Source organism: Manis javanica, chromosome 1 (assembly GCF_040802235.1).
Source record: "Manis javanica isolate MJ-LG chromosome 1, MJ_LKY, whole genome shotgun sequence".
Classification (NCBI taxonomy): domain Eukaryota; kingdom Metazoa; phylum Chordata; class Mammalia; order Pholidota; family Manidae; genus Manis; species Manis javanica.
The window spans coordinates 180,861,442-180,888,777 of NC_133156.1; the positions used below are offsets into that span (position 1 = coordinate 180,861,442).

The window sequence follows — 27,336 nt, forward strand, 5'->3', positions numbered from 1 at the left end:
TGAATGTTGTACACATTTGAATAGGGTAAAAAACACTAAATTGTACACTTTAAATGGGTGAGTTTTATGGTATGTGCATTATATATCAATGAAGCAGCTTGAAACAGTGTTTTGTAGGCATTTGGAAAGGTTTTTTTTAAGTCATTTTAAAATATCAAACATTTATGTTTATCTATTAGATCAACCTCATTATTTACACTATTTCCAGAAGTTTTTTTAAACTTAAAAATATATCATTTCTTAAGCCAGGCGGAGAAAGACAAGTACCAAATGATTTCACTCATATGTGGAGTATAAGAACAAAAGAAAACTGAAGGAACAAAACAGCATCAGAAGCACAGAATCCAAGAATGGACTAATAGTTACCAAAGGGAAAGGGACTGGGGAGGATGGGTTGGAAGGGAGGGATAAGGGCAGGAAAAAAGAAAGGGGGCATTACGATTAACATGTATAGTGTGGGGGAGGGGCATGGGGAGGGCTATGCAACACAGAGAACACAAGTAGTGATTTTACAGCATCTTACTATGTTGATGGACAGTGACTATGAACAGGTATGTGGGGGGGACTTGGTGAGGGGGGTAGCCTCGTGAACATAATGTCCTTCATGTAATTGTAGATTAATGATACCAAAATAAAATTAAAAATATATATATATATATAATTTCTATGATTTCATGAACAAATATGTGTGTTTAAGCTCCCTACAACTATTCTGTATTGCCCATTTCTCCTTGAAGGTTTTGTTAGGTTATGGTCTGTGTTGTATTTTTCTTTCATGCAAGCAAATTCCACTCCCCTGCCCCCATGTAAACACCTTTTACCTAACACTATAATAAGAGTTTTTATATAATTTTGTCTTTATTCTTATATATAGCAGCATAAACTTCCTTACTGATGCTGCTCCCAGTTTTGATTTTATGTAATTTTATACTAATTCATGTTGATGTATATGTTATAGCCTCATTGAGCTTGCAAACCTATATAAAAATTTCTTCCTTAATTCCTGCAACACTTCTGGTGTTGTCTCTATTAACATCATGTCTCCAAATTTCTTATTGACATGTCTGTATAGTTTTCCTACTTTCAACCTTCTGGAGTCATTTTATTTTCAATGTGTCTGCTATACAGCATGGAACTGCATTTATTTTTTACCTAATCTGAGAAGATTTTTTAATTGGTGAATTTATCCCATACGTGTTTATTTATATAGTCTTCTTCTATGTTCTCCATTCTTTATTTTATAGTATTTTTTTCTTTTCTTACAAATTTATTTTGTTTTATATTTTCCTCCATTTGTCCCCATACTACTAGTACCATTTTTCTAAACATTTTGAATGGTTTATAGTTTGATTTTAACTGTTTTAGGGGTAACTTTTACAATGTTATACATGCACATGTATTTCTTGATTTATCAACTTTAGAGATAAAATTAGCTCATGTATACCTCCTTTAACCTCCCTTTCCCTACGTGTCCCTTTGCTGATTTTTTTCTTTTTTCTTTTTCTTCATGATTGCCTGTACAATGTTCCTTTTCTTTAAAATTTAGTACTATCATCAACACATGACTGGTGTTAACTACTACAAACAAATTTTTCCTGGGACTAGGTTATGTCCTTTTTAATTGTAGGTTCACTTTTCCTTATACATTATATCTTTTTGTTACTTATTTTAGAGATACCACAGACATGACTGTTGAATTGTCACTGCCAGTCTTCAAACTATTTATTCTAATTGCATTTATCTCTTTTCCTTGTTATACTTTTTCCCCTTCAATTTGTTATCTGATCCCCTAAATCTCTTTACATCTTATTATCTCAACTTTTATTTAATATATTTTAAGTATTTTAATTATTCAGATCACAAAACACTTAGGAAAAATTTTCTTCTGTCTTCCACAGTATGCTTTTGCAGATTATATTTCCATCTTTCTTTTCTAATTTGTCTCCTTTGCTGCCCATTGCAGAGTTGCAATGTTCTGTTTTTTCATCTTACACATTTCTTTTTTTTTATGTGGTAAAAAATGTAACATTAAGTTTACCATCTTTACCATTTAAATATATATTTTAGTAGCATTAAGTATATTCATTGTTGTAAAACTGATCTCTAGAATATTATCTTCCAATGCAGGAACTCTACAAAACTAAATACTAATTCTCCCCAGCCCTTAGCAACCACTTTCCTACATTGTTTCTATGATTTTGACTACTTAAAATGCTTAACATAAGTGGAATATACAGTATTTGCCCTTTAGTGACTGGCATATTTCACTTAGCCAAAATGCCCTCAAAGTTCATCTATACTGTACCATGTGACAGGATTTCCTACACTTTTAAGGCTGCATAATATTATTGTGCATGTATATACCACCTTTTATTTGGCCATTCATCTGTTGGTAGACATTGGGGTTTTTTCCATATCTTTGCTATTGTAGATAATGCTGCACTGAACATAGGTGAGCATGTATCTCTGAGACCCTGCTTTGAGTTCTTTTTGATTTATACACATAGGATTGCTGGATCATGAAGTAATTCTCTTTTTAATTTCTTGTGGAAACTCCATACTATTTTCTATAATGGCTACATTATTTATATTTCCACCGATGCTCAAGGGTTCCAATATCTCTGCATCCTTCACAACTGTTTTTTTTTTTTGATAGTGGCCATTCTAATGGTTGGTTGTATAGTGGTATCTCATTGTGGTTTTGATTTGCATTTCTGATAATTAGTAGTATTGAGCATCTTTTCATATGCTTGTTGGTCATTCATATATCTCCCTTGGAGAATTGTCTATTCAAGTTCTTTGCCTATTTTTAAATTGGGTTTCTTTGTTGTTGTTGAGTTACAGAAGTTCTATATATAACTTGAATATTAACCACTTATGACTTCCAAATATCTTCTCCCATTCCCTAGGTTACATTTTCATTGTGTCCTTTGATGCACACTTTTCAATTTTGATGTAGTACAATTTATTTTTGCTTTTGTTGCCAGTGCTTTTGATGTCATATCCAAGAAAGCATCTGCCAAATCCAATGTCAAGAAGCTTTTTCTGATCATTTCATCTAAGAATTTTATAATTTTAGCTCTTATGTTTGGATGTCTGATCCATTTTGAGTTAATTTTTGTATATGGTAAATGTTAAGGGTCCAACTTCACTCTTTTACATGTGGATATCCAGTTTTCCAATACTATTTCTTGAAGACACTGTTCTTTCACATTTGTGTAGTCTTGGCACTCTTGTGAAACACTGATCTTATGTATTCTTGATGTGAGCCACTGCACCTGGACTATTTTCAAATTACTGTATGGATAGATGAGCTCCTTGACTCATTTCCTTCCTTAACTGGGTACTGTTCTAACATTCTCTAAGAGTTAAAGTTTATAACTACGAAGTAATGGCTGTGTCCTATACTTTTCATTTGTTAGAAAAAAGGGGGCCATGGGTAAACATAAATGGATTAGATCTTAGTTCTTTTTTTTTTTTTTTTTGGTATCGTTAATGTACAGTTACTTGAACATTATGGTTACTAGACTCCCCCTATTATCAAGTCCCCCGCCACATACTCCATTACAGTCACTGTCCATCAAGATCTTAGTTCTTTTTACTGCAAGTTGTAACAAGTTTATATAAAGTCTCTTTCCATCTTTATCACAGTCTTCTGGAATGCCTTTAGATTTTAAGCACTAAGACATGATACTTCACTTCTACTACTGCTACTACTATCAGCCTTTGGTATTAATTTATATTCCTATTTCTAAGTTGCCAACATCTTTTCCCAGAAGTAACAATCATTTTACAAATCAATATACACATCCACACAAAGTAGCACTGAAGTAATTTGCATGAGAAAGCAAAAAAAGAAAACATGGATCTCTATTTAAATTGTGAGGTTACATTTTCATCAGAATGAAATGGAAACATAGATATAGGCTCCTCCCTCTCCCCCCTCAATAATCCCATTACCTGCAATATCTGTCTGCAGGGATTCTTTATCTTCTGACCAGGCTTCCTTGGGAATTGCCTTCTTACTCTGGCTCTCTTTCTGTTTAATGGCTTTGGTGTCTGGTAGGCTTTCAATCTTTGTGTTTTGTAACTGAGCAGAATGCTCTTTAGCAGCAGCATCCTTGGAACCTGAGAGAGGGAAATTAACACAGTATCCAGACAGGAAGTCAACAAAAAATATTTTTAAATACCTGTCAAGTATCTACTATGTGAAAGGCATTGTTACTAGTTTTAAAGAAAAAAACAGGTCAATCAGGAATATGTTCATGTACATTTTATTAGAAGAGTAAATCCACATTACTAGAAGCAAGCATTTTTTTCCTAAAAGGACAGCCAGATCCTTTTTTCCAGATGGGAAAATTAGTGGTAGAACACATTTACTTTGTCCAAGATTCACAAAGCTGGAGAAGTGGCTTAACAAAAGGTAAGAAATAGTTCATTGATTCATTCATTTGACATAGTTCTGTGAAAAGTAGGTCCAACATGGTGGCAAAGAGCAAGCCTGAACCAACCTTTTCCCACATACACACTGAAACTACACCTACATACCAAGCAATTCATCCTGAGGAAGAACTGAGGGCTGAGTTAACATCACCTACACAAGGGATAAAAAGACCACATTAAAAAACAGCAGGAGAGACAGACACATGGTAACGGAGGGAGCCCCATGCCCAATGCTCAGTGAGACCCTAGAGGAGGAAGGGATATCACTGAGAGACCTGAGCAGATCTGCTTGCCTTGGGGCATGGAGAGAAGGCCAGAGTTTGCAGATTAAAGAATGATCTTACTGTAAGAGAAAGAAATTGATTTTCAGAATGAAAGCATCTACCAAATGATGGGGGAACTACTAGAATTCTCTCTGGGACCAACAATGCTGGTGAGCACAACTGTTCATGTTCCCCTTGCACATTACTAGGGTGGAGGGGAGCAGGTGAGCACTATTATTTACATTCTGCCTGCACATGGCATGAATGGAGTGGGATGAGCCCCACTGTTTACATTCTCCCAGCACATTGCTAGTGCCTATGGGAGCAGGGAGAATGCCATTGTTTACATATCCCCCCTTCCCTTACCTAATCTTGAAAGTGTAGATGGGAGCAGAGACAGGGCATGCACACCAGTTCCAGACTTAACCAAGGTATCTTCTGGACCCTGCCAGCACCCAAACACACCTACCAGAGATTCAGCAATTCTGCTGGCACAACACTCATGTGGATTCACTCTTCTCATGATGCTTCCATTCCCAGGCCCATCACCAGTGAGGCCCCAGACCAAGGCCCACCTAGGAGCCCCAAGACCATGCCCATCTGCTCCCCACTTACCCACCTAACCTCCAGTTAGCCAGCCAAAACCTCCACACATATGCAGTCACCCAGAGGACATTCTTACAGAAGGTCATGCATGCAAGACCAGGAGAGGTAACACTTCTGCCTAACCTATAGAAACAAACATAGAAATTCACACAAAATGAGGAGACAGAGGAATATGCTCCAAACAAAAGAACAAGACAAAACTTCAGAAAAGAACTAAATGAAACAAAGTTCAGCAATCTACAGGATGAAGAGTCCAAGGAGCTCTGCATCAAGATAGATAATAATAAAAATGTCACACCAAAGATAAAGAATCATAAAAGCAGTGAGAGAAAAACAATGAGTTACACATAAGAAAAACTCTGGAAGTTTATCAGCTGATTTTTTTTTCAGCAGAAACTCTACAGGCCAGGAAAGAACAGCGTGATGTATTCAAAGTGTTGAAGAGAAAAACTTACAACCAAGAATATGCTACCTGGCAAGGTTTTCATTCAGAATTGAAGGAAAGATAAAGAACTTCCCAGATAAACACAAGTTAAAGGAGTTCACCATCACTAAACCAGCTTAACAAGAAATGTTAGAGGAACTTACTTAGAAAGGAAAGAATAGGCCATAACTAGAAGCAAGAAAATTATGAAAAGAAAAACTTCACTGGTAAGAACAACAAAGCAAAGGCTATAAAAATCACATAAAAGCTAGTATGAAGGTTAAAAGACAAAAGTAGTAAAATTGGTTACTTTTAAAAATTAGGGAATTCAGTAAATGAAAGAGGTTAAAGAAGACATCATGGACATAATACATGGAGGAGGGGGAGTAAAAAATGTGCTGTTAGAAGTAATTCTAACTTAAGTGATCATGAACTTAACATAGACTGTTACATGTGTAAAACCTCATATATAAACCACAAGGTAACCACAAACTGTAAACCTACAATAGATACACAAAAGATAAAGAAATCCAAGCATAATACTAAAGAAAGTCATCACACACAAAGAGGGCAAGAGAAGAAAAGACCACAGAAGAACAATAAAAATAACAAGAAAACATGTAACAAAATGGCAATTAAGTACACACCTATATCCTCAATTACCTAAATGCAAATGGACTAAACACTACAAACAAAAGACAGACTTGACTAAATGGATTAAAAAACAAGACCCATCTAGGCTACAAGGGACTCACTTCACACCTAAAGACACATACAGACTGAAACTACAGGGATGGAAAAAGACATTCCATGTAAACAGAAATTTAAAAAAAAAGCCAAAGCAGCAGAACTTATTTCAGACAAAACAGACCTCAAAACAAAAACTATAATGAGAGACAAAGAAGGACATTATATAATGATTAAGGGCTCAAGCCAGCACAAAGATAAAACAATTGTAAATATTTACACACCCTGCAGAGGAGCACCTAAATACATAGAGCAAATACTAACATACATAAAAGGAGAAATTGACAGCAATCAATAATAGCAGGGGACTTTAATACACCACTTATATCAATGGGTAGATCATCCAGACACAAAATCAATAAGGAAACAAATGGACTTAATATATATATATAGAATGTTATATCCAAAAACAACACTCATTCTTTTCAAGTGCACACAGAACATTCTCCAGGATAGATCACATTAGGCCACAAAACAAGTCTCAATAAATTTAAGAATATCAAAAGCATACCAAACATGATATGAACTAACCACAATGATATGAAACTGGAAATTAATTATAAGAATAAAACTGGAAAAAACACAAACATGGAGGTTACACAGAATGTTATTGTACAACCAATGGGTCAAAGAACAAATCAAAGAGGAAATCAAAAAATTTTTGAATAATGAAAATATTAACAAAATGGTTAAAAATCTTTGGGATGTAGCAAAAACACTTCTAAGAGGCAAGTTTATAGCAACACAGGCCTACCACAAGAAATAAGAAAAAAACTCAAACAATCTAACTCTACACCCAAAATAACTAGAAAAAAGAACAATAAACAAAGCTCAAAATTAATAGAAGGAAATAGTAAAGACTAAAGCAGAAATAAATGAAATAGAATTAAAAAACCAATTCAAAGGATCAGTGAAATCAAGAGGTGATTCTTTGAAAAGAAAAACAAAAGTGATAAAACTGATAGCTAGATTCATCAAGAAAAAAGCAGAGGATCCAAATAAATAAAATTGGAAATGAAAGAGACATTACAACCTACACCACTCAAATATAATTAAAAGAAACTACTATGAAAAATTATATGCCAACAAACTGGAATACCTACAAGAAATAGATCAATTCTTAGATACATGCAATCTCCCAAGACTGAATCAGGAAGAAATTGAACATCTGAAGAGACTAGTAATGAATTTTAGCAGTAATCAAAATACTCCAAATACCAGATGGCTTCAGATAACATTCTACCAAACATTTAAAGCACAGTTAATACCTATCCCTCTCAAACAATTCCCAAAAACAGAAGAGGAAGAAAAGCTTCCAGATTCATTCTACAAAGCCAGCTACCTGCAGAGTCTTTCTGCAAGGATTCTTTTTCTGCAGGTTGGGCAGCCTTAGTCACTGCCATTTTACTGTAGATCTCCTTTTTCTGGATTTTATCTGAGAGGGTCTCATCGACTGTGATGTTAACTTGAACTTGGGCATCTGGAACAATGACATCATTTGACCCCACAGCAAAAGAAAAGATAATACATACAATAAGCAAGTAACTGTCTCCCCTTTCCTCCCCCAAAAAACTACAAAAAATAAAACCCCAAACCCCTCTTTATTATATATTAGGAAAAAAGCACCTTTTAAGCCCCACCATGTAAATGCTGTGACAGTTATAGTGGGTCTATAACATGAATTGGAAAGCTTTTCAATATACTTTTCTGGGTATAATAATGGTTTAAATAAAATACTACTTTAAATAAAATCTCTTCTTTGCTGGTTTGACACAACAGTAAAAAAAAAAGTCTAGATCAGGTATCTTTTTCAAAGTAGACAAGTAAATTTAAACAACCTTTCCAAGTTCTTTGGCCTGTTCAGTTTTTGTCATTTATGGAGCCAATTTTGATATTTCATATAATCCCAGAAATGCATCTTTATCATCTAGATTTTACATATAGCACTCATATGATTTTTTAAATCCTGTGAAGTTAAATCCTTTTGAACTACTTTAATACTATTTTCTTTCTGTTTTTCTTGGTCATACTTGCTACACATTCATCTAATTTTTAATCAGTTTTCTTTTTTATTGTGTGAAAAAGCTCAAGTGCAAAATAATATTAGTAAATACATTAAAAAAATCAATACAACTAGGATAACAGTCATTGAACAGTTAATAATGGTTATATGTTTTTATAATGGGTTGACAAGAGATTCATTGCCTATCTGTGAATATTTTTCAACAAAGAAATCAGAATGGCAAGAGATTACTAAAAACATAACCTAATGAACAACAAAGTGTCTACCACAGTTTGAGAAATAGACATTACAGATAAAATGATTCCCTGAGTAAAGCCTCAATGATGCCATTCTGTTCTCAGTAGCAACTTTCATACTGAATTCAGAGTTTAATAATCTCAAGGATGTTCTTAAAATTTTTTTACTCTATTGCATGTACTAATCAACAATGTACATTCCATGTTTTTAAGCAACACACCTTTTCACTCAATATTATGACCTGGGGATTTACTCACATTAAATATGTGGTTCTAATTAACTGATACGCAATGTTATGTAGTCTTCTGTTGGATTCACCTTTTGATCAACTTTGGGCTATTTCCAATTTTTTTTTAACATTAAAAAAAAAAGCTGTAAAGTTTCTTTGCAGGTTGTGAGTTGTAAATATCTTTTTTCAGTCTGTGTCTTGTTCTTTGTTTATGTTTTCTGATGCACAAAATTTTTCATCTTAATACCACATTTATTTTCCTTTTCTTTCATAGTTTGTGCTTTGTGTTTTAAGAAATCCTTCAATACCTCATGCTCATAAGTAGTCAACTGAATTCCAAAAGGTTAAAGCTTTCCATTTTACATTTAATATCATTGCACTACATTTTAGTATGCAGTAGGAATTTATCTGATTTAATTTTTCTGTACATATGTAATAGTTCTTCCTTTCTGCATGGATTGCTATGCTATCTCTGACATATATTAAGTTTCCATATTCATAGACATGTTACTGGGACAGCGTTCTCTTCCATTTTTCTTTGTTTATTCCTTCGCAAATGATGTCTTTAAAAAGCTACATATGTAAAAGGTCTTGATGTCTAGTATGGCAAGTCCCCTTACCTTATTCCTTAAATATACTTCTTGGTTTTCCATAAAAATTATAGAATTAGCCTGCTAAGTTCCATGAAAAATTCGAATGCAATTTTGAGTACCAATGCATCAATTTAGAATTAAATCTGGTGAGAATTAACATCTATTTATTATTTGCATTGTATAGCTCTCCAATTATTTAGGCCTTCCTTAACATATTTCAATGAAACTCTATAATTTTCTTTACAATAATCTTTATGATGTTTTTAAATTCATTTCTAAGTAGCTTTTTGCTTTCTAAAAAGGTATCTTTTTAAAAGATCTTTGTTATTGTGTAGTAGAAAATATGTACAAAAAATGCACTAACATAATGCTCAGTTGTCAAAAGTAAGTATATTTCTGAACTTTACATAAATGGAATATGGCATATACTCTTTTATGTCTTGCTTTCTTTTCTCACATTATATTTGTAAATTTTATCAAGTGTTATGACTGTCCTTCACTCATTCTCATTTGCTGGTTAGTATTCAATAATGTTAATATGCCACAATTTATCCATTCTACTTAAAGAATAATGGGTATCTGAATAGATTCTAGTTTGGAGCTATTACAAATACTGCTGTTAAGAATATTCATGTTTTCAACATTCTCTGGAAGAGTCATTCCAGAAGATGATCATCAAAAAACTTCAACAAAGATCCTGGTGCTGTTGCAATTGTAGCTGCATTCATCCCACTGGTTCCTGGACTTGCCATTGGAATGAAGAAGGAGATATCTAAGCTGGCCTATGCATACAGTAAAACAACAAATTTGACTGGATCTATACTGTTGGAACTCAACCAAGAACTAGGAGAAGTGCAAGTTGCAGCACTCCAAAATCTTGAAACTATAGACTATCTACTGTTAAAAGAACATATGGGATGTGAACAGTTACCAGGAATGTGTTGTTTTAATTTGTCTGATTTTTCTCAAACTACTCAAATTCAGTTAGACAATATCCATCAAATCATTGATAAGTTTTCACAAATGCCTAGGGTGCCTAAATGGTTTTCTTGGCTTCACTGGAGATGGATGGTAATTGTAGGTCTGCTTTGGTTATGTAACTAGCTGTATTCCTATTCTGTTAATGTGTGTACGCAATTTAATTAGTAATTTAAAGCCTATACACGCTTATGTTACACTACAAGAAGATATGTCAAAGAAATAACCAATCTTCCCATGTTTTCTTCCATCCGCTACTTCTATAGCTTCTCTTCTTCCTTCATAATTACAACCCCTAAGTAGAATTCGTGCCTCATATCAAAATTACCGAGTATAATAATTCTTCCAAGCAGTAAAGATACCTCAAGACAAATGCTGGGCATAGAAACCACAGGGCATAAGTCTGCAAAAAGTTAAAAGTTAACCTTTTCAAACAATATTGCTTCTCTCTCACTTGCCAACTTTACACTTCCCTGTATGGCCCCGGAAGATGACTGGTTAGCCAGAGACGGGTAAGATTCCTCAAGGGAGGAACAACCTAAGACAGGTACAGTCGCGGGGGGGGCCACCAGGTGAGAAACTGGGGATCAACAGAGGTGAGGCTTAGAACCTCACCCCGTTTTGAGAGAAATCTTCTGCATCCGTGGGTGTTTTGTTGCCCTTGTCTAGCTTGGATTAATACTTAGTCCATAGGCACACACCTGATCATCTACATTTGCCCTCTTACAGCACATAAAATGTTTTCTACCTTTATCTTGCATCCACCTACCACTTCAGCATTTTATTTAAAATAATAATAATAATAATAATAATAATAATAATAATAATAATAAGGGAGAAATGTGGGATTCACATATAAATCAAGTATAAAAATCAAACGAATAATCATAATTGACCTGATTGTTTATAGTTCATGATGCGTAAACAAAACCGAAAGTTTCTGTGATGACTGCCCTTGCACTGTTCACCATGTAAGAACTTATTCACTATGTAAGAACTTGTTCACCATGTAAGAACTTGTTCGTCATGCTTCAGAAGATTGGAGACTGTTGAGAATTAGGGTTGGGGTTGATTAATGATTGTGCATTGAGTCCCCTATACAGAATTTTATTGTTGTTAACAATCATATGATCAATAAATATGAGAGATGCCCTCTCAAAAAAGAAAAAAGAACATTCATGTTTGTTTCTTGGTACTTGTTTGTACTTCCTTCTGTTGAGTATTAAGCACAGAAATGCTAGGTTATAGCTATGTTTTTGTGTAACTTAGGAAATAATGGCAAACTGCTTCCCAAAGTCTTTCTACCAGTTTACATTCTCACCAGCTGTGAATTAGTAGTTTGTTCTTAATTCTTACCAATATAGTATTATCCTTTACATTTCAGTCAATTTAGTGAGTATGCAAAGATTATCTTATTGTGGTTTTAATTTGCATCACCCGGCTGATGAGGATGAATATTTTACATATGCTCACTGGCTATTGAATATTCTTTTTTTATAAAGTACATATTCAAATTTCTTCTCAGTTTTTATTGGGTTGACTACCTTTTTCATATTGATTGAGTTCTTTTTATATTCTGGATATGTGAGACTTGTATTGCAGGTATCTTCCCTACTATGTGACTTACTTTTTTACTCTCTTATTTGGTGTTTTATACTTAAAATAATTTCTTAATTTAATGTGCCATATTTGTCAATATTTTCATTTATTGCAATTGGCTTTTCTGCTGGGGTAATCCAACTAATCAATAATCAATTTTTTCCTATTCTAAAATTATTAAGACATATGCCTCTGCATTTTCCTGGAGATCGATCTATCTATCTATTTATCTATCTATCTCCCTCCTTCCTAGCTACTTACCTACTTACCTACCTACCTACTATCTACCTACCTACCTATCTATGCCTTTCTTATTTAGATCTACAATTCATATGGAACTGATTTTGGTGTATAGTGTGAGGTAGGGGGGAGGCAATGGTTTTTTTCCTAATAGGAATGCCTAATTTATCTAGCATCATTTTACTGAAAAGATAACCTTTTTCAACACCACTTTCAGTGGTACCTTTATCATCTATCACATGTCCATATATGTGCTAATCTGTTTCTGCAATATTCTCTTCTATGGTCAGTCTGTTTATCCTTGTGCTAATATCACACTGTCTTAATTACTACAGCTTTATAATGAGTTTTGATATCTGGAAGTATAAATCCTCTAGATTTGTAATTCATTTGTTTTTTTTTAGATAATTATTTTTTATTGAAGGGTAGTTGACACACAGTATTACAATAGTTTCAGGTGTACAACACAGTGATTGAACATTTATATACATGATAATTTTAGGTACCAGCTATCACCATACCAAGTTGTTACAATATTTTGACTATATTCCTTATGCTATACATTACATCCCGGTTACTTATTTATTTTACAATTGGAAGTGTGTGTGTGTGTGTATATATATATATATATATATATATATATGTGTGTGTGTGTGTGAGGGCATCTCTCATATTTATTGATCAAATGGTTGTTAACAACAATAAAATTCTGTACAGGGGGGTCAATGCTCAATGCACAATCATTAATCCACCCCAAGCCTAATTTTCATCAGTCTCCAATCTTCTGATGCATAACGAACAAGTTCTTACATGGAGAACAAATTCTTACACAGTGAATAAGTTACATGGTGAACAGTACAAGGGCAGTCATCACAGAAGCTTTCAGTTTTGCTCATGCATTATGAACTATAAACAGTCAGTTCAAATATGAATATTCATTTGATTTTTATACTTGATTTATATGTGGATACCACATTTCTCCCTTTATTATTATTATTCTTAATAAAATGCTGAAGTGGTAGGTAGATACAAGATAAAGGTAGAAAACATAGTTTAGTGTTGTAAGAGAGCAAATATAGATGATCAGGTGTGTGCCTGTAGACTATGTGTTAATCCAAGCTAGACAAGGGCAATAAAACATCCACGGATGCAGAAGATTTCTCTCAGAACAGGGGGGGGGAGGTTGTAAATCTCACCTCTGTTGATCCCCAATTTCTCACCTGGTGGCCCCCCTGCAACTGTGCCTGTCTTAGGTTGTTCCTCCCTTGAGGAATCTTACCTGTCTCTGGCTAACCAGTCATCTTCCAGGGCCATACAGGGAAATGTTAAGTTGGTAAGTGAGAGAGAAGCCTTATTGTTTGAAAAGGTTAGCTTTTTACTTTGCATATTTATGCCCTGTGGCTTCTATGCCCAGCATTTGTCTTGAGGTGTCTTTACTACTTGGAAGAATTATGATACTCGGTAAATTCGATATGTGGCACGAATTCTACTTAAGGGTTGTAATTATGAAGGAAGAGGAAAAGCTATAGAAGTAGCAGGCAGAAGAAAACCTGGGAAGATTGATTATTTCTTTGACATATCTTCTTGTAGAGTAACTTCAGCATGTATAGGTTTTAAACTACTAATTAAATTGCGCACACACATTAACATAATATGAGTACAGTTACATGAACAAAGCATACCTGTAATTACCAGCCATCTCCAGTGGAACCAAGAAAACCAGTTAGGCACCTTAGGCATTTGTGAAAACTTATCTATGATATGGTGGATATTGTCCAACTGAACTTGAACAGTCTGAGAGAAATCAGACAAATTAAAACAACCCATTCCTGGGGACTGTTCACATCCCATATGTTCTTTTAACAGTAAATAGTCTGTAGTTGTAAGATTTTGGAGTGCTACAATTTGCACTTCTCCTAATTCTTGGTTGAGTTCCAACAGTATAGATCCAGTCAAATTTGTTGTTTTACTGTACGCACAGGCCAGCTTAGATATCTCCTTTTTCATTCCCATGGCAAGTCCAGGAACCGGTGGGATGAGTGCATCTACACCTGTAGCAGTGCGTGGATCTTTGTTGGGGTTTTTTGATGATCATCTTCTGGCATGAGTCTTCCTGAGAGTGCTGATGTTGGAAGTTCTTTTTCATATCATATCTTAGTTCATTTTCGGGATAGCCATATTAGGCTTTGATCCTCTGTATAAACACAAACAGACCCTTTGACTACACTTTTATATGCTCTTTATATCATTGTGTAGAACTCATTGGAGGTCACCACACAGGAATTGCTTTTTTTTTTTTTTAATCACGAATCTACACTTACATGACGAATATTTTGTTTACTAGGCTCTCCCCTATACCAGGTCCCCCCTATATACCCCTTTACAGTCACTGTCCATCAGCGTAGCAAAATGTTGTAGAACCACTACTTGTCTTCTCTGTGTTGTACAGCCCTCCCCTTTCTCCCACCACCCCATGCATGCTACTCTTAATATCCCCCTTTTTCTCCCCCCACCTTATCCCTCCCTACACACCCATCCTCCCCAGTCCCTTTCCCTTTGGTACCTGTTAGTCCATTCTTGAGTTCTGATTCTGCTGCTATTTTGTTCCTTCAGTTTTTCCTTTGTTCTTATACTCCACAGATGAGTGAAATCATTTGGTATTTCTCTTTCTCCGCTTGGCTTGTTTCACTGAGCATAATACCCTCCAGCTCCATCCATGTTGCTGCAAATGGTAGGATTTGCTCTTTTCTTATGGCTGAGTAGTATTCCATTGTATATATGTACTACATCTTCTTTATCCATTCATCTATCAATGGACATTTAGGTTGCTTTCAATTCTTGGCTATTGTAAATAGTGCTGCGATAAACATAGGAGTGCATTGGTCTTTCTCATACCTGATTGCTGCATTCTTAGGGTAAATTCCTAGGAGTGGAATTCCTGGGTCAAATGGTATGTCTCTTTTGAGCATTTTGATGTACCTCCATACTGCTTTCCACAGTGGTTGAACTAATTTACATTCCCACCAGCAGTGTAGGAGGGTTCCCCTTTCTCCACAGCCTCACCAACATTTGTTGTTGTTTGTCTTTTGGATGGCAGCTATCCTTACTGGTGTGAGGTGATACCTCATTGTAGTTTTAATTTGCATTTCTCTGATAATTAGCGATGTGGAGCATCTTTTCATGTGTCTGTTGGCCATCTGTATTTCTTTTTTGGAGAACTGTCTGTTCAGTTCCTCTGCCCATTTTTTAATTGGGTTATTTGTTTTTTGTTTGTTGAGGCGTGTGGGCTCTTTATATATTCTGGACGTCAAGCCTTTATCGGATGTGTCATTTTCAAATATATTTTCCCATATTGTAGGGTTCCTTATTGTTCTATTGATGGTGTCTTTTGCTGTACAGAAGCTTTTCAGCTTAGTATAGTACCACTTGTTCGTTTTTGCTGTTGTTTTCCTTGCTGGGGGAGATATGTTCAAGAAGAGGTCACTCATGTTTATGTCTAAGAGGTTTTTGCCTATGTTTTTTTCCAAGAGTTTAATGGTTTCATGACTTACATTCAGGTCTCTGATCCATTTTGAGTTTACCTTTGTATATGGGGTTAGACAATGGTCCAGTTTCATTCTCCTACATGTAGCTGTCCAGTTTTGCCAGCACCATCTGTTGAAGAGACTGTCATTTTGCCATTGTATGTCCATGGCCCCTTTATCAAATATTAATTGACCATATATGTTTGGGTTAATTTCTGGAGTCTCTAATCTGTTCCACTGGTCTGTGGCTCTGTTCTTGTGCCAGTACCAAATTGTCTTGATTACTATGGCTTTGTAGTAGAGCTTGAAGTTGGGGAGTGAAATCCCCCCTACTTTATTCTTGTTTTTCAGGATTGCTTTGGCTATTCAGGGTCTTTGGTGTTTCCATATGAATTTTTGAATTATTTGTTCCAATTCATTGAAGAATGTTGCTGGTAATTTGAGAGGGATTGCATCAAATCTGTATATTGCTTTGGGCAGGATGGCCATTTTGACAATATTAATTCTTCCTAGCCGTGAGCATGGGATGAGTTTCCATTTATTAGTGTCCCCTTTAATTTCTCTTAAGAGTGACTTGTAGTTTTCAGAGTAAAAGTCTTTCACTTCTTTGGTTAGGTTTATTCCTAGGTATTTTATTCTTTTTGATGCAATGGTGAATGGAATTGTTTTCCTGATTTCTCTATCTATTGATTCATTGTTAGTGTATAGGAAAGCTACAGATTTCTGTGTGTTAATTTTGTATCCTGCAACTTTGCTGTATTCCGATATCAGTTCTAGTAGTTTTGGAGTGGAGTCTTTAGGGTTTTTTATGTACAGTATCATATCATCTGCAAATAGTGAGAGTTTAACTTCTTCTTTACCAATCTGGATTCCTTGTATTTCTTTGTTTTGTCTGATTGCCGTGGCTAGGACCTCCAGTACTATGTTAAATAACAGTGGGGAGAGTGGGCATCCCTGTCTGGTTCCCGATCTCAGAGGAAATGCTTTCAGCTTCTCGCTGTTCAGTATAATGCTGGCTGTGGGTTTATCATATATGGCCTTTATTATGTTGAGGTACTTGCCCTCTATTCCCATTTTTCCTGAGAGTTTTTATCATGAATGGATGTTGAATTTTGTCAAATGCTTTTTCAGCATCTATGGAGATGATCATGTGGTTTTTGTCTTTCTTTTTGTTGATGTGGTGGATGATGTTGATGGATTTTCGAATGTTGTACCATCCTTGCATCCCTGGGATGAATCCCACTTGGTCATGGTGTATGATCCTTTTGATGTATTTTTGAATTCAGTTTGCTAATATTTTGTTGAGTATTTTTGCATGTATGTTCATCAGGGATATTGGTCTGTAGTATTCCTTTTTGGTGGGGTTTTTGCCTGGTTTTGGTATTAGGGTGATGTTAGCTTCATAGAATGAGTTTGGGAGTATCCCCTCCTCTTCTATTTTATGGAAAACTTTAAGGAGAATGGGTATTATGTCTTCCCTGTATGTCTGATAAAATTCCGAGGTAAATTCATCTGGCCCGGGGGTTTTGTTCTTTGGTAGTTTTTTGATTACCACTTCAATTTCGTTGCTGGTAATTGGTCTGTTTAGATTTTCTGTTTCTTTCTGGGTCAGTCTTGGAAGGTTGTATTTTTCTAGGAAGTTGTCCATTTCTCCTAGGTTTCCCAGCTTGTTAGCATATAGGTTTTCATAATATTCTCTAATAATTATTTGTATTTCTGTGCGGTCCGTCGTGATTTTTCCTTTCTCTTTTCTGATACTGTTGATTTGTGTTGACTCTCTTTTCCTCTTAATAAGTGTGGCTAGAGGCTTATCTATTTTGTTTATTTTCTCAAAGAACCAGCTCTTGGTTTCATTGATTTTTGCTATTGTTTTATTCTTCTCAATTTTATTTATTTCTTCTCTGATCTTTATTATGTCCCTCCGTCTGCTGACCTTAGGCCTCATTTGTTCTTCTTTTTCCAATTTCGATAATTGTGACATTAGACCATTCATTTGGGATTGTTCTTCCTTCTTTAAATATGCCTGGATTGCTATATACTTTCCTCTTAAGACTGCTTTTGCTGTGTCCCACAGAAGTTGGGGCTTTGTGTTGTTGTCATTTATTTCCATATAAGGCTGGATCTCCATTTTGATTTGGTCATTGATCCATTGATTATTTAGGAGCGTGTTGTTAAGCCTCCATGTGTTTGTGAGCCTTTTTGCTTTCTTTGTACAGTTTATTTCTAGTTTTATGCCTTTGTGGTCTGAAAAGTTGATTGGTAGGATTTCAATCTTTTGGAATTTACTGAGGCTCTTTTTGTGGCCTAGTATGTGGTCTATTCTGGAAAATGTTCCATGTGCACTTGAGAAGAATGTGTATCCTGTTGCTTTTGGATGTAGAGTTCTGTAGATGTCTATTAGGTCCATCTCTTCTAGTTGTTCAGTGCCTCTGTGTCCTTACTTATTTTCTGCCCGGTGGATCTATCCTTTGAGGTGAGTGGTGTGTTGGAAGTCTCCTAAAATGAATGCATTGCATTCTATTTCCTCCTTTAGTTCTGTTAATATTTGTTTCAGGTATGTTGGTGCTCCTGTATTGGGTGCATATATATTTATAATGGTTATATCCTCTTGTTGGACTGAGCCCTTTATCATTATGTAATGTCCGTCTTTGTCTTTTGTTACTTTCTTTATTTAGAAGTCTGTTTTGTCTGATACCAGAGTTGCAATACCTGCTTTCTTCTCTTTGTTGTTTGTATGAAATATCTTTTTCCATCCCTTGACTTTAAGTCTGTGCATGTCTTTGCGTTTGAGGTGAGTCTCTTGTAAGCAGCATATGGATGGATCTTGCTTTTTTATCCATTCTATTACTCTGTCTGTGTCTTTTGATTGGTGCATTCAGTCCATTTATATTTAGGGTGATTATTGAAAGGTATGTACTTATTGCCATTGCAGGCTTTAAGTTTGTGGTTACCAAAGGTTCAGGGTTAGCTTCTTTACTATCTTACTGTCTGACTTAACTCCCTTGATGAGCTATTATAAACATGGTCTGGAGATTCTTTTCTTCTCTCCCTTCTTATTCCTCCTCCTCCCTTCTTCATATGTTGGGTGTTTTGTTCTGTGGTCTTTTTAGGGGTGGTCCCATCTAGAGCAGTCCCTGTAGGATGCCCTGAAGAGGTGGTTTGTAGGAGGCAAATTCCTTCAACTTTTGCTTGTCTGGGAATTATTTAATCCCTCCTTCATATTTAAATGATATTCGTGCTGGATACAGTAGTCTTGGTTCGAGGCCCTTTTGTTTCATTGCATTAAGTATATCATGCCATTCTCTTCTGGCCTGTAGGGTTTCTGTTGAGAAGTCTGATGATAGCCTGATGGGTTTCCCTTTGTAGGTGACCTTTTTTTCTCTCTGGCTGCCTTTAATACTTTGTCCTTGTCTTTGATCTTTGCCATTTTAATTATTATGTGTCTTGGTGTTACCCTCCTTGGGTCCCTTGTCAGGGGAGTTCTGTGTACCTCTGTGGTCTGAGAGGCCATTTCTTCCCCTAGTTTGGGGAAGTTTTCGGCAATTATTTCTTCAAAGACACTTTCTATTCCTTTTTCTCTCTCTTCTTCTGGTATCCCTATAATGCGTATATTGTTCCTTTTCGATTGGTCACTCAGCTCTCTTAAAATTCTTTCATTCCTGGAGATCCTTTTATCTCTCTCTGCATCAGCTTCTCTACGTTCCTGTTCTCTGTTTTCTAGTCCATTAACGGTCTATCGCATCTTGTCCATTCTGTTTTGAAGTCCTTCCAGAGCTTGTTTTATTTCTGTATTCTCCTTCCTTAGTTCTTGCATATTTCTCTGTAAGTCCATCAGCATGGTTATGACTTTTGTTTTGAATTCTTTTTCAGGAAGACTGGCTAAATCTATCTCCCCAGGTTCCTTCTCAGGGGAAGATGTAGCAGATGCCGAAGCTGTCTGGGTTAGTCTTGTCTGGATCATATTTTTTTGCCTTTTCATGTTGACAGGTACTATTGACTGTCAGCTGGGAGGGCCAAACTTTTCACTTGCTCCTGGCCTTTCTTTACTGGGACAACTGCAACCCCTAGTGGCTTGTGTTGTGTAATTGCGTGTAGGCTGGGTCTTTGTGTCTTGCCCTGATGAAGTGTAGGAATTTTCCTTTCTGCCTTTCTGTGGGCATGTTTTGCCTTAGGCTGTTTCTGCTTTCGCAGCACCCGGAGGGGTAATGGACGGGGGGGCTGTTTACGTCCGTGAGGGGTCTCAGAGCTGTTGCCCAGGGAGTTAGTGCTCTCAGTTTTCCCTGTAATTTCCAGCCACTGGGCTGTGACCTGTGTTGTTTCTGTCTAGCTGTTAAATCCCTGTCCCTTTAAGACTTTCAAAAAGCCCTCGCTTTTCTTTGTCACAGGGGCATCAGCTTCGGCACCTGCTCAGAGGTCTTGCTGCCCTATTTCCCTAGTTTCCAGCCCTCCACGCATGCACTGTGTCTGCGCGCTGATGCGGGAGGCTGGGGCTGGGTGTTTAGCAGTCCTGGGCTCCCTCTCCCTCCCGCCAGGAGCTGGGGGGAGGTGTGCTGGGGTCCCACCGGGCCGGGGGTTGTATCTTACACCTTTCACCAGGCACTGGGTTCTCACTGGTGTAGATGTAGTCTGGCTGTTGTCCTGTGTCTTCTGGTCTCTCTTTTAGGATTAGCTGTATTTGTTGTATTTTCAAAACTATGTATGTTTTTGGGAGGAGATTCCCACTGTCCTACTCACCCCGCCATGTTGGCTCCGCCCCCCTCTTGTTATTCATTTTTACGATTAGCTTTGCTCTTCTTGGCATTCCATATTTCCTTATCAATTTTAGAATAAGTTTGCTATCTTTTGGGAAAAAATCTACTGGAATTGTGACTGGATCTTTATTATTTTTTATTATTCATATATTCATATCCATTATTCATATTCACAGCTATCTTTGGCTATCTTCTATAAATTTAATATCTGAATTTTGTTATTATTTAGCTTTAAATATATTGTAATTTCCTATGTGACTTTATCTTTAACATCTGAGATAATTAGAATTCCATTTTTTAATTTTCAAGTGCCCCATTATTGACAGCAAGACATCCCACTGTTAATCTAGGTTCTTTCTTTTAATAGATTTAAATAATCCTTTTATGTATTTTGAACTCTCTTCAAAGGTGCTTCACAAAGTCTTTTTTCCTATTTTGTACGCAATCTGACAAACTCTGCGGGCTCCCTGCTTTCCTCTGGAAAGCTTTTTAAATTCTTTGAGAAATGTCATTTTCCTTCCACTGAGGCTGTCACATTTTTAAGTGCTTGAGTTTAAAAATTTTTTCCCTTTGGTAACTGCTCCAAGAAGGGACTAGCAGTTACCAAAGGGGAGGGGTGGGGAGAGCGGGTGGGGAGGAACGGAGAAGAGGACTGAGGGGCATTATGATTGGCACACATGGTGTGGGGGGGGGGGGTCATGGGGAAGGCAGTGAAGCAAAGAGAAGTAGTGACTCTGTGGCATCTTGCTACACTGACGGACGGCAACTGCCGCCGGGTGTGGGGGGGGTACTTGATAATATGGGTGAATATAGTAACCACAATGTTGCTCATGTGAAATCTTCATGAGATTGTATATCAATACCTTAGTAAAAAAATAAAAAACAAAAAACAGTGGGGCCCATATTTGGAAAAAACATTTTAAACTCAAAATACCCATAAGTCACAAGACAGATAGATGGATGAATGAAGCAGACTGAGTCTGAGAGCTGTGGGGACTGTAGCAAACAAGAGAATGTACTGTGCTCTCTGCAGGAGACAAACGTGTTTCAGGGGCAGCTGACTATTGCTATGGAGGAATGCAAGCTGAGTGCAACCAGATATTCTGACTTAAGAGAAGCCCAAAATCTTGCTCTTAAATGTTGGCAGCAGAATTAAAAAAAAAAAAGATTTAAAGACTATATGAGCCATATATTTTCTTACAGAATCCAACTATGAGATAATAGTTTGCACCCTCTGACACATAAATTCATGAGGCAATTTAATCAAGATTTTCTATGAATTTTAGTCTTGAAAACATACTGGACTGCATATCATTTCTATAGCAGGAAAAAATTTTATTTCCCATAGTCAAGATAAAGTTTACAGCTTTCAAAATCTGTGAAGCATTTAAAGATTTTATAGATATCTACCTTCTTGTATACACCCACTAAATGGTTAGGAGAAAAGTTTGCCTAACAAAGCAGAAAAAAGATAAAGATTGGACAATATTCTTATTTAGGATGATAAGAAAAGCAAAAAACAGGCCACAGAATATACAAAGCCAATCCAGTTACCTGAACTATCTTGCAGAAAGGGTTTTTTCCCCACTGACAAGGATGCCTTAGTCACTGCCCTCTTACTGTAGATCCCCTCTTTGTGTTTAATGTTAACAATGTCTTCCAGGTCATCATCCCTCAGGCCTAGCACCTCAGCTTGGAAGTCTGGAGCAATAGCATCATTGGATCCTACAGAAAAATGTTAAGGTAGTACAGTTAACACAAATATAGATATGAAGTTGAAGAAAGACAAAAATTTACTTCTTAAACTACTTCTATAAAAAAGACACTACAAAGAGCATGTTGTAGGGTAATCAGGAGGAGATGTCACTCAAACTGAAGCTGTCAGATATGTACTTTAAATTGCAATAATACAAGGTGGAAAAACAAACAACACAAGAGAAGACATATAAAGTAGGCTATCAAGTTTAGAAAGGAGATGATATCCAGCTCAGGAAGGTTTTCAGAGGAAGAGAAAATAGATTGTATCTTGGAAAATAAGTAGGTTTTTTCAAATTTTGAAAAGAAGGAAGAAAGGCATTTTAGGGAGAGGTCACAGCATTAGCAATGACAAAGAGGGAGGAAAGCAAAGTGTAAAAATATAAGAATAGTAGACACTTTTGGGTCAGGCTGGATCACAGAATACATTAAAGAGTGGTAGAAGGTATTAAAAATAATTGTTTGGGACAAAATTCAGCAGGGCATGGAATCCCAAGCTAAAGAGTGTAAATTTTGTTGTACATAAAATGCAGTATCATTAAAGGTTTTTTAATAAAGGGAAAATGTAATCAGCTAAGTTTTAGGAAGATTAATCTGACAATTCAAGAGACAAAATATTGAAATGAAAATTTTACATGATAAAGAAATAAAACATTTGAAAGTAACTTTATTATCTTTTAAAATACATTTCAGTATTTCCATATCCACTGATAAGAGAAATTTATCTATGCCACAAAAAAAAAGGGAAAAGAACATCCCTGGACATACAGAAATTTGTAATAAAAATAGAATTCCCTTCAACAAAAATGTATGTTCTTTCTGATTTGGGATTCTCTACTTCACGTATTTTCTTTGTATATGGCAATAATAGCTGGGTAAGTATAAGCCTCACAGTACAATGCAAACATAAATAAGCTATTAAGGACTTTCCAAGACAGATCACAGAGGTCCTAGTAAGCCTTCGGTCCATGTGTACAGACTATACTGGGCTCTTAGCTTCTGTGGGATCACTTTCTCTTATTTGCTTCTACTCTCTAGCAAATCCTTAGTATTCTTGCTTCTACCAAATCTTTCAATGGTGGAGTTCCTCAAGGGATCAGAACTGGGCTCTGTTCTCTTCTTAAGTGAACTCACCGATTGCCAATGTATGGAACATTATCTATATGCTGATGACCAACAAATATGTATCTCTAGCTGGGACCCTTCTTCTGGGTTCAGATTCTAGCACTTAGGACACAGCTAGCCCTTATAGCATTTTTTTTCCCAAGAAATTAGAGAGAGATGTCTCTTCCTCAACTGAAAAAAATTGTTAAATATTATGGTATAACACCAACAACTGCGTATGGGGATCATTCTCCTCACAAATACTTCCAGATACTAGACATCATGCACCATGAGCAGCATGAACAAGCATACTCTTTAAACCACCACCCTTTGTTCACCAACAGAGGTGATTATGCCAGATACAGAATCAGGTGGGGAACAATAAGTAACTCTCTGAGAGCAGTGGGTGGACGAGCAAAAGAATCAACCTCAGTGGAGCTAAGAGGCAGGTGAAAGAGAGTGTAGCCAATCATCTGTATATGCCATGAGTGTCTGTGTACTTACTTTCTCAAATCTGTGAATAGCTGTAGAATGTGAAAGTAGGTATATGTTTGGGGCAGGAAGAAAGCTAATGTTATTGCTCCAGAACTCTACCTAGAAATCTGGAACCCTCATGCCCACTGTGTGTTAACATAAAAAAATAGCATATGTTTATGATGTGAACAGTGCCACCAATGTGATACCCTAATGTACAACCTCACCAGAGTAAACACACAATGCTCTACATTCAATTGCAAATTTACTCTCTATGTGGATGTGGAACAGGAATCTCAATTTTAACATGTCCAAAGCAGATATCCTCCCCAAATCTGTTTATTCCTCTCAGTGTGAATGACACCTCTATTTATCCCACTACTTACTCTACAAAACTAGTAATCAATTTTTTCACTCTCCATATTCTATCACTAAGTCCAGGATGAATTATTTCCTAAAAATAGTTGACTGTGCCCATTTCTATCCATCCCTTATCACCATCATTCTAATCCTAGATATTACCATCTCTGGCACTGACTACTGCAACAGCCTTCTAACTAACTGTATCCTTACTTCCCCACTTTGGCTCCCTGCCTCCCCATTTACAAGCCATTCTTCATACAGCAGCCAAATAAATTTTACAAATGAAAATCACACTACAGTTGCCTACTAGAATAAAATTCAGATGCTCTAATTTGGTTTACAAGACACTGCATGATCTTGGACCTATCTTTAACCTTATCTAGCCACCACTCTGCTCCACTCACACTGTCTTCAAATGCATCAAACTCTTTCTGGCTTCAGGAACTTTGTGCATACTGTTCCCTTTGACCAAAATACTCTCACTCTCTACTCCATGCCTGCCTAGCTCTCCTTTGTTCTCTAGATCTCAGCTCAAAAGTTTTTTCCTTGGAAAGACCTTATAAGCTCCTAAAACAAAAGTGGGTCCATTATTCTCTTAAAATCTTCTTTATTTTCTTAACACCTGTCATTTGTAATTATATACTCATTAGTGGTCTATTTGTTTAGTATCTGTCTCCCCACTGGGACATACATGCCCCAATTGTCACAGGGGCCATGTTTATTTTGCAAACACCTGTAAATGTAGCACCCAGCACAGTATCTGCCAGAAACACAAGAAGAAACAAAGGAAAATGAGCTAAAAGCTTTCACCTTAAAAAAAAAAAAATCAACCTGGTCATCAACCAGAAGATTCAGAAAAGCATGCAGAAAACAATAACAACAACTAATATGAAAAAACCCCAACCAAACTGGTTATATATCCTTCTAAATGAACATACACTAAGATCACAACATATATAGTTTTATTTATTTTTTTCACTCAAGAAGAGAGAGATTTTAAGTGGAATTTAAAGTCAGCATACAAAGTGAAAAACAATGCAGGGTCCAAATCACCCTTGAAGGTCCCTTAAGAAGGTACCATGTTGAAATCAACATCTTGTCTATTTAATAAATCCTCCAGAGTCCACTTTTCCCTTCTGGCTTGCAATAAATCACTACGCCTCCATCTGAGCACCTGATAAAATAATGGCTTATGCTTAGTGGACATACTATACCAAAAAGACACTTTAAACTCTAGATTCGTACTCAGGGAAGCAAGATAAGATGCTTAAACTATAAAAGACATATGAGGGCAATGAACTTTGAGAACCAAGGTTTCCCACCTTCCATTTCAAACTTCCTTATGGTAATATGCTCATAGAGGGTAAAGTGCACAAAACACTTGCACATTTAAAATTCTTTCTCTCCTCTTTTGGTAAAATTTATGTAACTGAACATGTTTAAGCTAAATGCATGAGAAAATGAAAATGTATGCTACATTATTTATCACAGCTAAAGGCAATTCACTGTAATCTATTCATTTGACTTATTTTAAAGTTTCTTGTTTCCTGTTCTCGTTCTATGTTATTTTGTTAATTCGGTATATACAACAGTAATTTAGAAGATAGATATCTAGTTCTAAATTTTCGTTAGAACTTTTTTCAGTGGCTTTTTTAAAGTAGTTTTTTTTTTAATGTGGTAAATAAACTACACACAAAATTTACCATTTCAACCATTTTTAAGAATACAGGTCAGTGGCATTAAGTATATTCACACTGTTGTGCAACCATCATACCATCTATCTCCAGAATTTGTTCATTTTCCCAAACTGAAACTCTGTATCTAATATACAATAACTACGTATTTCTCCTCACCCCAACCCTCGGTAACACTGTTCTACTTTCGTTTCTCTGAATTTGACCATTCTAGGTATGTCCCATAAATGAAATCTTAGGATATTTGTCCTTTTGTAACTGGCTTATTTCACTTGGTGTAATGTCTTCAGGGTTCATCCACAGCATAGCATCTGTCAGAACTTCACTCCTCTTAAAGTCTATATAATATTTCATTGTATGCATATATCACATTTTATTTATCTATTCATTGGTTGATATATATTTGGGTTGTTTCCAACTTTTGGCTATTAAAAATAATGTTTCAATGAACATCAGTGTACAAATGCTGTTCAAATCCCTGCTTTTGATTCTTTTGGGCTTATACTCAGAAATGGAACTGCTAGATCATATAGTAATTGTTTATTTTTTTGAGGAACCACTATAACGTTTTGCATAGTGGCTGCAACATTTTACATTCCCACCAGCAATATACAAGGGTTCCAGTTTCTCCACATCCTTGCCAACCCTTGTTATTTTCTGTTTGATATTAGTCATCTTAATGAGTATGAAGTGGCATTTCATTGTGGTTTTGGCTTGTATTTCCTTCATGACTAACAATGTATGGCATCTTTTCAAGATTTTTTTGGGTATTTATGTATCTTTCTTGGAGAAGTGTCTATTCAGATCCTATGTCCATTTTAAAATTAGATTGCTACTGTTTTTTAGCTGTAAGTTCTTCATATTTTCTGGTTATTAATCCCTTATCAGATAAATGTTTGCAAATGTCTTATCCAATTCTGAGTTAACTTTTTACTCTGTTGATAAGTGTTTTTGATGCACAGAAGTTTTGACTTAGATGAAGTCCAAATTTTTTCTTTTGCTGCCTGTGCCTTTACCATCATATTGAGTTTTATAAAAACTTCTTTATCTGATCACCAAGTCATAAATACAATGAGACCCCTTTAGTCTCTTCTATTAAAGTCAAAAGATACAATTTTTTCTTCTTTTCATGACTTTCATTTCAAAATTGACTTCTGTCAATTTTTTTAAGACTAAACTTTCTATTAAAACACGTTATATTAAATTGGCTTTAAAGTACACCATGGTCACTTTTAGCACTGTTTTCTCTTTCTTAAAATCTTCATTTTTGACCCATCTCTTCAGTGATG

The 27,336-nt window shown here is 35.9% G+C and overlaps 1 protein-coding gene across 10 annotated transcripts in view; it reads right to left on the reverse strand.

The window, feature by feature from the left end:
• The window catches only part of ALMS1 (ALMS1 centrosome and basal body associated protein), a 209,423-nt gene that overhangs the window by 53,382 nt on the left and 128,705 nt on the right, over positions 1 to 27,336 (reverse strand). For 7 of the 10 annotated variants that reach the window (XM_073211457.1, XM_073211435.1, XM_073211441.1 and 4 more), the window contains 3 exons: positions 22,212 to 22,382; positions 7,826 to 7,963; positions 3,961 to 4,128 (listed from right to left, as the gene is read on the reverse strand). In XM_073211457.1, coding sequence (XP_073067558.1) covers positions 3,961 to 4,128; positions 7,826 to 7,963; positions 22,212 to 22,382 — 477 coding nt within the window. The remainder of the gene's footprint in view (positions 1 to 3,960; positions 4,129 to 7,825; positions 7,964 to 22,211; positions 22,383 to 27,336) is intronic. The other 3 variants (XM_073211451.1, XM_073211450.1, XM_073211445.1) reach the window with 2 other exon arrangements.